At 38.3% G+C, this 16,430-nt stretch overlaps 1 protein-coding gene across 4 annotated transcripts in view; it reads right to left on the bottom strand.

Moving 5' to 3' along the window:
* Nucleotides 1-6,839: 6,839 nt before the first annotated feature.
* The window catches only part of HTT (huntingtin), an 88,551-nt gene continuing 78,960 nt past the window's right edge, over nt 6,840-16,430 (bottom strand). For all 4 annotated transcript variants that reach the window (XM_072861229.1, XM_072861230.1, XM_072861231.1 and 1 more), the window contains 6 exons: nt 15,901-16,015; nt 15,460-15,673; nt 15,210-15,315; nt 13,683-13,845; nt 12,819-12,979; nt 6,840-11,878 (listed from right to left, as the gene is read on the bottom strand). In XM_072861229.1, coding sequence (XP_072717330.1) covers nt 11,665-11,878; nt 12,819-12,979; nt 13,683-13,845; nt 15,210-15,315; nt 15,460-15,673; nt 15,901-16,015 — 973 coding nt within the window. In that variant the 3' untranslated portion in view covers nt 6,840-11,664. The remainder of the gene's footprint in view (nt 11,879-12,818; nt 12,980-13,682; nt 13,846-15,209; nt 15,316-15,459; nt 15,674-15,900; nt 16,016-16,430) is intronic.

Raw genomic sequence — 16,430 nt, 5'->3', positions numbered from 1 at the left:
ACACCACCACTGTATGACTGCCTCTCTCACTGGCCAAGATACACTCGCTGCAGAGGTGGAAATACACAAGTCAAAAAGCAAAACTCTACGGAAGTGAGGTTACATCAATTTTGAAACAAAAAGAACAAAGAATTGGAAGGGGCTTCCTAGATATCCAAACTTTCACACTCAGTCAAGCACAAAAGGAGCCAGATGTTGCTGTGTGAGAAGAAAAGTCCAAGTCCAGTGCCTTGTCTCTAACAAAGGCTGAGAATGGTCATCCAGAGATGTGAACAGAACAAGCATATAGGAGAATTTCCCAAAGCATTCTTCTCAGCCTTCAACTGTTCACAGCTCAGGGACTTCAAGACAGATGTGCTTCCTGTGTATTTAGTAATCCTCAATACTGTACTCTCTGATCGTGTCTAGCCTCCTTTTGAAGCCATCTAAACACTTAGCATCCAAACATCCATAATTTTGGAAAGGAGTTCTGCAGTTTAACTACTTGCTAAGTAAAAAAATACCTCCTTTTGCTTGCTTTCAGCATGATTCCTCCTAACTTCATATGATACTCCCTTCAGATTTACAAACGTTGATTTAGTTGCAGCCATCCTGTCCGAGCATGCAGGGATAGGCTTAGGAAAGCCAAACCCCACCTGGTGTTGAACCTGGTGAGCAACATGAAGGACAAGAAGGGCTTCTAGAAGTATATCAGCAGCAGAAGGCAGACAAGGGAAAATGTGGGCTCAGTGCTGAATGGGGTGAGGGACCTGGTGACAAAGGACATGGAAATGGCTGTGTAGCATTCTATGCCTTCTTCACCTCAGTCATCACTGGTAAAGTTTTCTTCCAGCAATCCCAGTCCCACCCATGGAAAAGTCTGGAGCAATGAATGCTCACCCTCAATGGAAGAGGATGAAGTTGGAGAACATTTAAACAAATTAGACCTATGCAAGTTCATGGGATGTGATGGGATGCATTCATGGGTGCAGAGGGAACTGGCTGATGTCATTGAGAGGCTGTGGTGATCAGGGGAGGTTCCGGAGGACTGGAAGCAAGCATCACTTCTGTCTTCAAGGAGGAGGATCTGGGGAACAGCAGGCTTAGCCTTACCTTGATCCCTGGGAAGGTGAGAGAACAAATAATCCTGGAAACCATTTCTAAACATAAGAAGGACAAAAAGGCAATTGGCAGTAATCAGTATGGATTTAGGAAGGGGGAAGATGTCCCTGCTCATTGCAGGAGGGTTGGACTAGATGACCTTTAAAGGTCCCTTCCAACCCAAACTATTCTATGATTCTATAAGTCATGCCTGACCAAGCTGAGAGCTTTCTTTGATGAAATTACTAGGTCAGTGGATGAAAGGAGAGAAGTATATCTTGTTTATCTTGACTTTAGCAAGGCTTGAGACACTATCCCCCCTTAACAGCCTCACAGCCAAACTGATCAGGTATGGGCTGGGTAAGTGGACAGTGATGATGTACATTGGAAAATGGCTAAACTGTTAGGCTCAAAGGGGATCAGTGGCATGAAGCAGATTCCAGTTGCTCAGGGAATAACTCAGGGGTTAATACTGTGCCCAGCATCTTCATTAGTGACCTGGATGATGGGGCAGAGTGCACCTCAGCAAGTTCACAGAGGATGCAAAACTGGGAAGGGTGGCTGATGCACCAGATGGGTGTGCTACCATCCAGCGGGACCTCAACAGGCTGGAGAAATGGGTCAACAGGTACCCCCTGAGGTTCAACAAATGGAAGTGGAGCGTTGTGCACCTGAGGAGGAATAATCCCATGCACCGGTATACGCTGGGCCTGACTGGCTGGAAAGAAGTTTTGCAGAAAAAGACCTGGGGGACAAGTGAAGCATGAGCCAGTAACTTGCTCTAATTGATCTGCACACTGCGAGGGAAGAGCAAAGAGACAGCACTGCATGGATAAAGCAATTCTCAGGGCTCTATTCAGCCCCAGTATGACTGTACGTACATAGGGCTGAGATATAAAAGTTCAAGGATTGGACAAGATCAAATCGTACCACAGCTCTAAAACGATCCCTTTCTCAAAAAGCATTTTGGGCAGGAGCCATCCTCATCCTACCAAACCCCTTTTCCTAATGATTTCCCTGACAGCAGGACTGCTAAGCACTACCCAACGTTTAAATATTTAGGAATAAGCTGTGCAATACCAACTTTTTACAACTGACCTCCAGTCAAGCTTTTTTTTTTTTAAATCATTATATCAAGAGGTCAGTTTACAAAACCTGAAACAACCAGTGTCTGATAAATCTTAACGTTGCATATGTTGAACTCTGGTACATCACAACCCTGTAACTTAAAAATAACATTTTCAGAGCAGTAACTTTCTGGAATGTGATCGAGAAACAAAATAATACAAGAATATTACCTGTGAAAATTCAAAACATCAAGTTGTCACTAGAGAAAAATGCAGCAATATGAGGAGTGCAACTGTAACTAGAAAAAGCAGAAAAAAAATTTACTTTTTTGATTGTCAGAGAGAAAAAAAACACACTTACTTTCCTCAGCTAGATGAAAGGCACCAGTATATAAAGAAGAAAGATAGTTCTGGCTGACTGTGGAGTAGTAATTTACAGGGAAAAGGGTAGTTCAAAGAACAAATAAAGTATTTATTCTTTTTATAATCGAATATAAAGGAACACTCAAGTTAAAGCCTAATTATAAGGGTAAGAAACACTACTAAGAAGCAGTTTCAAGTTCTGCAACCTTCCTTCATCTTGCCATCACAGCTCACTAAAAATGCGTTTCCTTTCCTTGCTTCTCTGTAAACACCCACGGAGCCAGAGAACACTAAACACAAAAGCTGGAAGCAAACTGGAAAAATGCTCTCGGACCTTTAACAACAGGCAGGAAACATTTTCAGGCATAATGTGGTGAAGTGGACACAGCCACTGAAGATGAAAAATAAGATGATGATGCTTCCTATCATTCCTTTGTCCCTGGGTTGTACCTTGCAGACACGTTTATGAAGCCATTTACTGCCCTCTCTTCAGCTTGAAGGCTCTCAGCCCCTTTCTCAGAAGCTGTCAGCCTGGCTCTGTCCTGCAATGTCCTTGAAAGTGTCATAGGTGCCCCTCTGTCCTTGGGTGCACCATAGCTGTTTGGTCTCAAGGGAGAAGATATCATCTTCAAGGTCCACAAACTGCCTTGACCATATATATCTCCACATGAAGGCTGCACAAAGAAAAAGTAATGATACGCAACAGACAGCAATGAACCATCCAATTGCTTGGGGTTGGGATTGGTTTTTGATTTTATTTTTTTTTTTATAAACATTGATACTTTTCCCTGTCCATAACTGGCCATCAGCAGACAAAAAGGTCCTTTACTCATATAGAGCACACATCAGGCTGCTGCACAGAACCCTAGCATTGCTTCCTGCATCATGTCATGGAGCTTTAGAGCAGAAAAGCACAAGAAAAAAACGCATGTCAGACAACTCTCATCAGTACCTCTTTGTGTCCTGCTAAAATGTCAACTCTTGATCATTTTCTTTTGAATGAATGCCCACCTTTCATGACAGGCTTTGGAACTCTCTTCAAAATATGCCATTTAGGGGTAAATCCTCGTTTATGGCACTCAGCTTCCAAAGTTACTCTGTCTACATGTGATTCTATAGCCAGTAATGCGTGACTGAGTACACGTGAAATAATAATCAAGTTTGCTCTCCTGTTCTGAGATTTTTTTCATGTAATCAAGCTACAGGGAACAATGCAGTTTAATTATCATTAATTTGGGATTGGCATTTATGTTTCATCTAGAGTTAATGCAGTCAAACTGAGAACAAAAGCAGCGTATACAAAGGAGAGCCAGACCTCACTAAGAAGTTAATTATTAATAACCACTTTGATGATATTTAACCCATCAGCAAAATGCAAAAGAATTTTAAGCACTATAAATGTCACTGCAACAAATTGAGTTCCTCATACTTTCACCAGTACATATGGTCTAGCAATCTTTTCAAGTGCAACACGATAACTCAACATGACTTCTTATAACACTCCATCATCAGCACTAGATTAATTGTTAATTTCAAAGGTATAATATGCAGTTTGGATTTTTATGGATCTAAGAAATATAGATTTCCTTAATCCAGTCATCTGAGACAACTCAACTTGAATCAGACCAAGCTTGCTGCATTTTTCCCATTCAGGGATACTCTCAAACCCCACAGTAGGCCAGTGGTAGAATTGGAAAATTAACCTGTCAGCATAATATAAGCCTCTGTTTTACCATTGATAATGTAACGTGGTCTCAGATAATGTTTTCTGAAACAGCAGGTTCCTTTCACTTTTACTGCTAGTGCTGCCTGCAGGTTTCCTAGCTGCCAGATCATGTTTCTCACTTTTTTTTAATATTATCAGATCACACTTCAATGGAAACACGTATTATCCACAAGCTCACATTTAAGAAACTCTGCAGTATATAAATATGTTGCTTAAGTGAAGCATAGGTGGAACCACAAAAGCAGTAAAGAGGCAAAAGTACAGATAGAAATGTCATTTGTGAGAGCGTTTGATTTTGGTACTGATGAAGATAGACATCTGAACAATATTCTTAGATTACTAAGTATTAAAAAGTTGCAGATTTATTCAGTCCCCTTCTTAAGATTCACTTCTTCAGGACCCACAATTCATTCAAACTCCAGGTACTTTGGATCACTCAGTCTTATCTTCTCTTACTTAGTCATGTACCAATCTATTGATGACATACAACTTTTATTTTAAAGCATTAGCCAGGTGAAATATTTATTCCAGGGGTCAGGGCAGAGGAAAGAAGGCAGGAGAAGGAACGAGCTTAAGCCACATTGCCAAGAGATGTAAGGATCGGATGCCTTGAAAGCACTTAAAAATACCTCCCAGCTCTCCGGTATCCCATCTTCGTTTAAAACAGTGTTAGTTTGAAGCAGTTATGAAGGCAAAGAAAAATGAGTATGAACAAAGTATAATTAAAAGAATATCTGCCCAAACCTGCCTGAAACAAAAGTTAAAAGATGAATTGTGTTATTTTAATAGATGTTAAATCAAATGCCAAAGATGGTATTTGAAATGTCAACATTAACAAGACATATCAAGAAAAGAAAAGTTAAGTTAGCAAGGTTTACGCTTGCATTTCTGGATGACAAGACAGATACTTCAATCCTAGAGCCATTTAACAGCAAGACAGGGATAAAAACACACTTAGTGCCTGTTCCTCAAGGGGAGAAAGGGGTAGAAAAGACATATTGAAGCTTCTCATTTGGGTACGTTATTTCAAGTTTGGGGAACACTGACTTGAAGTTTACAGTGCATGTAATTCAAGATAAGCTAGATTAGCAAAAACATACTATTTAAATGGTCTGACTTAACCTGGCTCGCAACTCTGTAGGCATCTGAGGCATGGTCAAACCCAACCCTCAGGGATGCATTTTGCTTGGAACCCAAACACTGCAGCCTGGCTGAAAGAACTCCAAAATGTAAATAATGAGGTAAAACAATCAGGTTGCATTCGATCAAAATCTACCCATGACATTTGCAGTTTGAAGGCTATGAAAACAGCACCTGGGGTGAGGATTACTCTGCCATACTTGGATGTATATGCCATGGGAAAGAACAGAAACAAAATTAAGGCAGAATTATGGCTGCAATAGATGAGCAGGAGGTTTGGCTCAGAAGATATCATTCTATAAACTGTATAAACTTTTTCATGTTCCTACTTCCAACTTTTTAACAAACCTACAAGTTACAAATCTTTTCATCTCTTCAAATAGTTATGCAAAACTTATGATATAATTACAGCATAATTCTACAAGCAATCAAAGCTTTTTGTCTTGTAACTGGGGTGGAGCCAAGCCAATTCCAAAATGATCCCTGCATTACTCTTACAGCTGCACTGACTAAAAAGAAGAAACAAACCAATACCTATACAGGACAGGAGAGGCAGTGGGGAAAGTAGAAAAGTTACAACAAGTTTAAAAGTTCTAGTCTTCTAAGTGCAATGCTTCATCTCCCTGTGCCTGGCAATTCATCTTTAAGTATAATCTTTCAAAAAATTAAATGGGTATTCTTTTCTGAGTGACAAAAAGATGAAGACTTTATTATCAAATAAGTCTTCAACTCTGAAAACAAAGAAACTTACCACAGTACAGTTCTGTTCCTTGGCTCCACAGCTAAACTAAAAGGTGACAAGAGTGGCTAATCATTCACTACTAATGCTGACAAGGAAAAACAAGATGTAAAAAAATTATTTTGACTGAGAAAGAAACCAGCATGTGCTTTCTACATTAAGCTACTACTTTAAAGCCTATTTCAGAATTTCCAGAGAACAGCCGAGTGCTGCAAAGTTAATCAAAACAAGATGTCTCTGAGCAGTTGAGTACTGCAACAGATCCTCCAGTGTTCAGCAGCAGGACCACCCAGAAATTTCTTAAGATGCAAGCCTAACAGCTGGGAAACCAAGCTTAGGCAAGTTAAACCATTTCTTCTCCTGTGTAACATCATCCCCCCCCAGGACTGCTGCAGGTAAATACACCCTCATTCACAAATACAGCTGTACACTTAAATTTTACATTTTCTGATCTCATCTAGAACACCAGAGAAGTTTTGGCAAGCATGACTATTAGATACAACTAAAAACTCAACTGTCATACTACTTTGTTAATTGCAAACAGCACTGTGATTGTGAAGCATACCTACATTTGCCGAGAGTTCAAGTATTCTTGCGTATTTTTAAAATACTCCGTATTTGATAGTTGCTGAAAAGAAGAGATACTGGGGAAAAAACTGTAGTAAGAATTAATCAAGACCTTTTTTTAAATAACCAGAGAAAAATGACTTGCAGTAATAGTTATATTTTATTTTATTTTCTCTTTTAGTTTCAATGTGCAGTATTTTCAGCATTTTTTTTTTTTAAACTTAAACATACATCTAAAATTATATGCTTTCCTTTTCCTTTGAGTACAATTGCTTTTGGGGTTGGGGCTCCAAGCTTTTGCTCATCATTGCCCTCAAACTATACAAGACAACACCACAGGGTGCGTTACCTTATCCTTCGTCAGGTTTATCCAACTTGATGGTATGCATACACAGACTGATGGGAATGATAAGCTCACACAAAATGCACATGACAAAAAGCAGCGCATGCTTCACAAATGCTCTGCAGCATTTATACCCAGTTAACTTGAATACAGCTAAAACTTGACATACGATAGAAGCTCTCCTGGGTATGACTGTGGGATTCTCGAGATTTTCAATGGATACTTTAAGGTAGCATGCACAGAGTTCACCTGAAATCTCAATATTGGGTAAAGTTTGCATATTGGACTTCCAAAAAATTTTGCTACATTGCTTACTCTAGTTCTTACAGCAGCTTGCTTTCACTTTAAAATAATTAAACTACCTAAAAACTACCAAAGTACTTTGCTCTCTTATAACTTTCCTCAATTGTATCCTTATAACCAAAATTGTTTAAAAAGAACAAAGCACCTACCATTGTCACTTAGTTGATTTCTACCTTTAGTAGAAAGTTTAGTTGGGATTGTACATGGAAAAAGTCTACTTTATGCAATAAATGTACTTGAATCTGTTCCCCTTTTTCTCCCACCCCATCCCTTTCAACCACTGGGTAAGATCCTGAATGACCAAATTTAATTAAACAGCTTATTGCTATATTTATTGCTCATTATACCCTAAAATGTCTTTTATTTAGGAAGCATAAATGCTTAGCCATGACAGCTCCACAAAATCTTAAGACAAACCAGGTCTGCTGCTCTTGGAGAACTGTCTTTGCAGTGTTTTTGACACAACCTCCTTATCTGCTATATAAAATTAACAGCCATTTAAAAAGGAGAATGGCAAGACAGAATGCTCTTAAGGCAAATCTACTAAATATCAACAAATTACTTTTAACCCAAAAGGTTCCACTTGTTCCCCACTTTGTTTGATCTAAATCTGTTCATTCATTACTCAGTGCTTTAGGAATGCTGCTGGTGGTTATGAAACAAGCAATGTCTTGGTGCTGAGAAGGCATTCCTACAAAGCAAAAGTAATGCACAATCATTTACTAGATGCTTCGGGCAAGAAATGACATCTGAGTATACACTTTAGAGAAGATTTAAATAAACTCACATTCAATTTCAACTGGCAAAGAGCATAAATAGTAAAGAAAATACTTTGAATCCCACAAATAAGAAGTGGTTTACAATGGGTTGTAGTTTCCAACTCCTCACTCTTGCACTCAGTGCAAGGGAGGGGGCATGCTGAAATGAAATGCAATCAAACTTTATTTAATGGCTCAGTGGGTAGCTGGCCCAAAAACTATTTATAAAAAGTTGGCTAGCATACAGTGTTCTTAAAGGAGGGCCACCTTATAGATTTAGTAAAGTAGGTTCTTTGACAACTGAATTGTAAATGAAGTTTTAAACATTAATCTGTCTTAAGTATGCTCCCAATCATGCCATACCTCTAATCTTGTAAGGTTGTAAAGAAGAGAGTTCCACTGCAGAGCACATTAAATAAACTGTTTGCTTTGGTTAGCCAGGACACCAAATGTAAGTCTTAAGCCCAAATACATTTCTATGCTGTTCTCAATGAAAAACTGAACAGCCTGATTTTCAGAATTAGCTTTCTGTCTACAGCAAGTTAAAAACATTCTGTGAAATAAAATTTTGCCTTAAGTCAATCAAGGGACAAGTGATTTATTTTTTTGCTTTAAATCCAACATCAGTATTTCTTAGTGGCCATTGTTTTGCTGTTACTGTCCCCATTGCATACCTCTTGGCTCTTGTCACTAGAAGCAGGCAGGAGTGATTTTAAATGATTTCACTCCAAAAGAAATGAGGGTGGGGAAAGCATGTCTAGGAAGTAGACAGGAAAGTGTGCTGCAGGTGAAATGTTAGATTTGAAGCACTACTGGTGTGTGTTTCCACACCAGGAAGACCCTTAAGTTACATTCCCTTCAGGTCACTGAGAATTTCTTAAGAGGAGGTGCGCTTCTTTAGACACTTAGGACATGTTTCAGGAGGTATACTATGACAAATCTCCAAGAGAGGTTAAAACAGATGGAGTTACTACTACCAGTGAATCTATGTGAGGTAAGAACTGACTGTATCAGCTCTAAAGCTTGACTTGAAACGGGTAATGCAAATATTTGCTTGAAGGCCAGCAACGGGCATTTGAGGAAAGAGGGTCTGTCACATCTGATGTTTTTCATCCAGCCATGCTGACTGCTTAATTCAATGTACTCCTTCACTGGCTGGAAAGATTCTATAGCAAGTCCCAAATTGGATTGGAAAGTTTCATAAAGGGTCTAGCTCCCATTATCCCAAGGTAAAGTAACCAGCTATTCTGTGTTAAATCATGAGGAGCTTAAAATGATGAAGAATTTAACAGTTTGTAACATAACATATACTGTTATATGGTGAGAATATGACTAACCTGATGCTTAAAAAATATATTAAAATCTGTTTTAAATTTTGGAAAATAGCTTACAAAAATATCTTCACTTAAACTATATATCATACAAAAACTGACTGGTGTGTGGGTTTACAGTACAAAACGATTATTGGTGGTTACAAAAGGGACGAGTGATCTATACTACCCTTAATGAAAACACAGGGCATTATATCTCACTGCCTTGAATTAGTCTCTTATCAGAATTAAGATAATTTCCAATATAACTCAAAAACTTTCAAACAGTATCTATTTTATTAAACCTTTTTATGAACTCCTGTTCAGTCTCTTTTAAAAATCACCACAGTGCTGTGGCCCAAGAAAGAAGAGTAACCCAACTAAGGGCAGAAATAATTGCTCTAGATAATAAGATCTGTAGAGAGCTAAATACAGCAACATCTACAGTTGTTTCTACTGCCCATACTGTCAGTTTCCTCTATCAGTTTCTAAAAGGAAGTGACACCAGTGGACAATTCCTTTGTAATCAATTTATGGGCAGAAGCAACAATTTTTGGTCTAGATTGGAATTAGTTTAAATACATGGGTTTAATAAATACAAATATACACATCTGTACACATTAAATGTTGTCACATGTGTATAATTTCAACATATACATTATATACAGAAATACATACAGTACATGCTCCTCCTGACAACACTATCTCATTTTTTCCAAGTGTCACCAAAAGGTGTGATAAGAAAATGAAGAGAGGTTAAATATAGGACGTGACTGAGAACCAAGGTATCATTTCTCTATAATTAAAGAATTATAACAAATACAACTAAAGACAAATGCTGCGCTAGATTTCCCCATGTAATGCTTAGGAATCAATGGGGTTCCCTGGGTGGTGAGTAAAAGCTAAATCTGGCCCTGTGTAGTGTCCTGAAATTCATGGATATTTGTACTGTGTTTGTGTCTAAAGCATTATGTGTAGAACAGGTAATAAAAGAGGTTGTGTAATCTAACACCTTAGCCAGTCCCAAAGTGGACCACAGCAGCCTTCTGATTCTTAACTGCTAGCATAAATTTGTTTACATGAGAGTGGTTTGAATCCAGATGACTCCATGGTCTCAGTTAGGAAAGGTCAAATGGTTACTGAGTACTGGGGAGCTTGCACCATTTTGTCTCTTAAAATGCTGTGCAGCAAATAAGAGCAGTTTCTTAAGTACACGAAAGGCTGATCCAGAGTAACTAGTCCTCTCTTACCATTATGTTCTCAAAATAAAGGAATTCAAAAGAAGCTACAGTAAAGTGGATCACAAGAATGCCTCCTTAGTACAGTCTCTCAAGACAAATTAATCAACATATTCCAGTTTTAAAGCACTTTTTCTTAAAGTGAGATGCAAAACAAGATGTAATCTGTACATTAAGATGGACTTCCAAAAGGAACATGAATTCAAGCACAAGGAAAAAAAAATGAGGACAATACAGATGTCAAGACATTCAGTAGCGTGGCTTCTGTTCATCTCAAATTACAGGACAGCTCATGCACCACACATCTTACAATTCTACATACTGTACATGATATAGAAATATTTAAGTTAAAATTTCTTTTACTGATATACTGTACTCAAATTTTAAATCCTGAGAAAAAAACCAAAAATGTGTGGTTACGTATGTGCACTATATCTCCAATATCACCAACACATACACCACAGGATATCAGAAAGTCCAGAGAGAGGAATTACATGCTGGAAGTGTAGATCGTGAAAGCCATTTTCTCTTTTCCTTTTTGGGAGAGACATTAGGAAACAATTTCTATTCTGTACCACACAACAGTATATACAGGTACATAAAAATATGAAGTTTTCTAATGACTGCAGCTTGCAATAACAGTTTTTCTGTCAGTTTCTTACTGGCTGCACCACAGTGGCTTCAGCTGAACATTAGGAAGAAGAGTAATACCAGTTACCTTGCATGTAGTACTTGCTCGTATTTTACAATTAGTAAGCGTGTCTCAGGTTAGTCCCAAACACTACTTGAAAAACACTGACATATTTCTTTCTGCTCACAGGTGCCTGGTGTCAACAAGAAGAATTACTACACTAGACTTTTCAGGTGATTTCCAGTGCTGCAGAGCACTTGTCCATGCATTCTGGAGGTAAAACTGGCAGGTCCATATTTATCACAAATGCAACCCCAGATACTTTCTTGATCTTGCATTCCCCATAATTCATATCAGATTCCAACACTAGTCATGCAGTTCCATTACACATCAAGATGTTCAACATGCTGTGACCTTGTGGACATTTTGCAAACAAGTTAGTAAGCGATGATATGGGGTTCCTGGAGATGCTACCACCTCAAACACCGACTGAAAGGCCCTCCGATCTAGTTCTTCATCTATCTGATGTCGGTAGAAGTCTATGGCCACCAAACAGAAGATGTTAACATCCACCTGCTCCGATTTTCCCATTCTGCTGATAATATGTGGAAGACTGAAATATAAGTTAAGGTCATAATAAGACAGAAGTTGCTCATCTTTTGGTATAGCAGTTTAAAGACTGCTCTCCAATAAAATGGTGTATTTTTGAATTCACCAACAATGTGAAAGTGAAAAATACTGTCATGTAGCAATTAAACTGTTACTGCAAAAATCTTATTTCTTCATTAACTTCATGCAATTTCTTATCCCCAGAAATTCATTTTCACCTAGCAATAGTTTTCTTTATCCACTGGAGCAAACAGTGCAATCAGCACCACAGTCGCAAGTGCTGATAGGCAAAGAGCACTGCTAAGATTAAGAGTCATTAGGAAGTTTCAAACATGACATATGGCCACTTTTTTGCCCAGTCATGAAATGCAAGTCATTTTTCTATTTGTTTGTTTTTAAATAAACCCAGCACTGATACCACCTATGTCTTTTGGCTGTTCCAACTTATTTGGCTGATGACATTCCATTGCCAAAGCTCACTATTACTGCAGTGCACCTCCAAGGGGACACTTGCAAAATATAGTTTGTACGTAGAGGATAATTTTAATTTTAGTTTGTTGTTTGGTTTTTTTTAATATATTTTATCTTGCAGAAGGAATATAGAACAAAGCTTTTAAAGCTCACTGCAAAGCTATCTGGTGAAGCTTTTAGTAAGTCCTTCAAAGCAAGGTCTTTCCCAATCATCTTGCATAGTCACAAGGAACAAATCTTAAAACAGTAGTTTTAGATAACTTCATTCTCATAAACTGTTTAGAAGTTCTCTTTTTTCCCCCTCAAACCTGAGTCACCAATGGCACAAAGTGATATACACCACTACTAACTGCAGTAAATCTACCTTTTTTTGTGTGTTAAACTTGTACTCTTATCCTTCAAGGCTATCAATGTGCTTTACAGAATCACTATATTTACCCAGAAATGGCACACATTCAGTCTTTTTAGGATACATCGCTGAAATCCATTGATTGGTGGAAGCACTGACAAAAAAACAGGAAAGACTCCACATTGCCATTGCCACAGGTGTTCTTTGTGTGAAATTAGAGAGAGACAGCATCACCCAGTCACGGACCATTGAGGACTGTCCAGTGCTATGTAGTGTCTGGAATACCTGCAAAAATATTTTACACAGGAATAAAGACATGGTAGATGGACACGGGAAAGAGTTTAGTTTCTCTTGTAAAGGTTCTCTCCAGCTACAAAGCTCTGAGGTTCACAAGCCAAATTCCTGGAGACAACTCTGAGTCTAAAGAATTAATGAACACAATGCCTAGACAAAGAGATTCACAAAAGAGTCAGCCAGGATCCAACTGGACTCATGACACCTGCACCAAACGGAAGTAACCATACAGAAATGCAAGACTTGTCTGGTGTCTCTATTTTTATAGATCAAATGTGGTGCATACATGCACCCTCAAGTGATGCACAAGTCCAGAAGTAGGTGCTGAAGAGCAAAATACCCAGAAGCCCAACTGAGTCCACAGGGGCTTGACTGTAGAGTTCACAAGGCCAGATAACCTGGGCTGGCTCCTTGAGATCTAAAGAGTTTGAGCACCAGGATCACAACAAGTAATTTTATCTTTATTTTCCCATTATCAGTGATTGAACTGTACTGCTGTGAGCTTTGTCTTCTGGGTGACATGGTGATTCTAGCCCTCCATGTTGCCCGGAAGACAAAGCTCACAGCAGTACAGTTCACTCACTGCAACTGGTTTGTTAGATTTAACAAAATTGATATTTGCCCCTCTGATTGAGCTGTCAGTAATTTAGAAATTTTCTGAAACATTTAAGAAAAAAAAGAATATAAACACTACCTTATAAACTACTGTTGCCATGAATTGTGGGTAAGGCTGCTGATTGGATAAAAATTCTCCAATAACTTTATTCATTACATCTTGAGGGGGGAAAAAATCATCAAGGAACTGTGGAAGGATTCGAGCCACTACTCTAGCTTCAAAAGGAAATCCCTTCCTGATCCTGAAAATAATAAAAAAGAACATATTTTGTGGTTGAAGTCCAGTAAACATCTCATTCTTTTCCATTTTAATTGGCAATAGAAAGAACACTTTACTTACATCTCTAGATGAAGCAAAAAAGGCTTCAACACAGGAATCCAAGTCTTCATGTAATCTTACTCTAACAGTCTACCCAAAGAGGTCTATCAAAACTATTAGAAGTTGTTACAGGTGTCATGTCCTTCCCCCACCCCCCCCCCCACCCCTTTTTAAAATAGTCAACATTTTTTGAAGCTCTAGAATTGCATCAGAGACAAGATTTAATAATAGGAATGCTAAAAAAACTAAACAAGAACAAAAAGGACAGGGAGATCACTACTTCTCATTATCAGAGAAAAGACCATTTATAAGCAGAATAATAATTTCCATTCATAATATCTTTGCATTTTTTATTCAAGACCAGGATGACCAATATATGGAACAGGAAAAGCAAGTTGCGCTGCACTGTAAAGAGGGGAAGAGATAATCCAAGTTAAAGACAATTTTACTTAAATAATACTGATTGGAAAATCTTCCTAATAAAGGCTACATCTGTTGATGTGGCAAGATCAAGTTACCATCATGTGATTATTCCCTGCAAAGTTATTTTCTGCTTGTACTATTCACATTTGTTTTGCTAACTCTTAGGAGTGATATTTTCAAAAGCACTCAAGCACTGCTCCAGTTCTGTTCTCACTGAGCGCAGAAGTGAACCCTCATCCAGTTTTATGGAAAAACCACTGAACACTTTAAAAAAATGTAAACCATTATCCCACAAACTACTATGCAAAATCTAACATGCTATGCTCACTCAAGACAGCTTGAGATTGTCAGATCAAAACAGGGGTTTTGAAATATTTCCATTAAATGAATTCCATGTGAATACAGACGTTTTACTGTACCTTTCCACTGCAATTACTTAACAGCCTTGGAAAGAGCAACACTTGGGTGGGGGAAGGGGAAAAAGGTTTTAAACTCTTAGGGTGGTTTGAAAGATTATTTCCTGTAAACTGGATTTATATCCTTGATTATGCAGAAGACATCCTGAAAAGCACTTAAGAGTTTGACCTGAAGGGAGCTGGAAATACATTTATAAAGTATTATGGTTTGTACAACACACAGTATCAGTTAGGACATGTCTGTTTTCCATTTACATTCCTGTACATTTGTGCTGCCTTCAGCAATTCCGTGAGTGTTACTGTGTATACTAGAAGTATCAATTTTAAGCAATGATAAGCAGAGAAACATCATTAAATATCAGAACTGTCAAATAGAGAAGTGACACCACAGTGCCAAACAGAATCATTTCCCTCCCAGTGCCCCATTACACATGTTTTATCCTCTTACCTATCAAAAAGGACAGATACTCGTTCCATAGCTACAATCACAGATTCACTGTCAGGAGCAGCAGGATTTGCATCTGTGGTACGACTGGGGCTGATTTTTTCCTTTCCTAAACCAAAACAACTTGTTACAAGTTTACTGTGAATGCTCAAATAAGACCTTTTTATCCTTGGTAACAAAAATAAATGAAGAAAATTAGCACTGTTAGTAAGCTAGTCTTTCAGCACATCAAAAGTATAAAAAAAGTAAATACCTGTGTACATGCAAGTCAGCATTAATCCAAGTGCTGCCATTGCCCTGTGGGGGCTCTGCACATTCACTCTGTCAACACTCAGTTTAACTAGTGATTCACTATCCAGCCTAGAAAGTTGCTCTGAAAGAAGGAGTCGTTCTAATCCTCTCAGGACACAATGATAAATAATGGATGGCGTTGATTCATCACTTCCAGATACCATGACTCCACACATCTGAAATAAAGAAAAAAGCCAACTACCTGCTTTTGAGGTGTATTTAGGTCATCTTCTAGCACCATACTACTGCAGCTAGTAATGAACTGCATCAGATATTGAGAAAACCTAACGAAACTAAACTCAAAAGCATACCTACGCCACAATAATCAAGTTAAGTGTTAAAGATAGCTATGTGGTGATCTCAGGTTACATGACCACCGGTGATTGAAGCCATCACAACATACCTGTATAATTCCTGCAGAGAATTCAGGCCCTACATCAAGTGGGTAATTCTCGATCAAATAGAAAGCAGCTGCACACATTACCAGGATGTGCTGTTGGTTATGTATATTCACACAACTGTAAATAAGCAAAAACACTAGTGGTCACTTACAAAGTTGTCTAGGTCACAAATAGAGACAGTAGAAACAATCCTTAGAAACACTAAGTATTTTTTCACATCAAAGTTATGCAAGTTTTAAAAATCACACGAAGTATCACCAAGATGCTGTAAGAGAGCACTGGAGCACTGGTTACCATGGAAATCCAGTGCAACAAGAAATTTTTCAGCAATATAATTACAAGCTATCATTGCCTGACTCGTTTAGGAGCAACGAACTTCATTACTGATCCTGCAAGTCCTACTCAAAGAGTATGCCTTTTGACAGAAAAATAAGGTTTAGGGAACACAATTTACCAAAGAGACAAAAGTCTGAGCTATCAAACAGTTTTCTCACCCTCAAATATCTAAAATTGGCCGATGCTTTCAATGAAA

The sequence above is a fragment of the Ciconia boyciana genome, chromosome 5 (assembly GCF_034638445.1).
Source record: "Ciconia boyciana chromosome 5, ASM3463844v1, whole genome shotgun sequence".
Classification (NCBI taxonomy): Eukaryota; Metazoa; Chordata; class Aves; order Ciconiiformes; family Ciconiidae; genus Ciconia; species Ciconia boyciana.
This window is presented reverse-complemented; position numbering and strand designations above follow the sequence as displayed.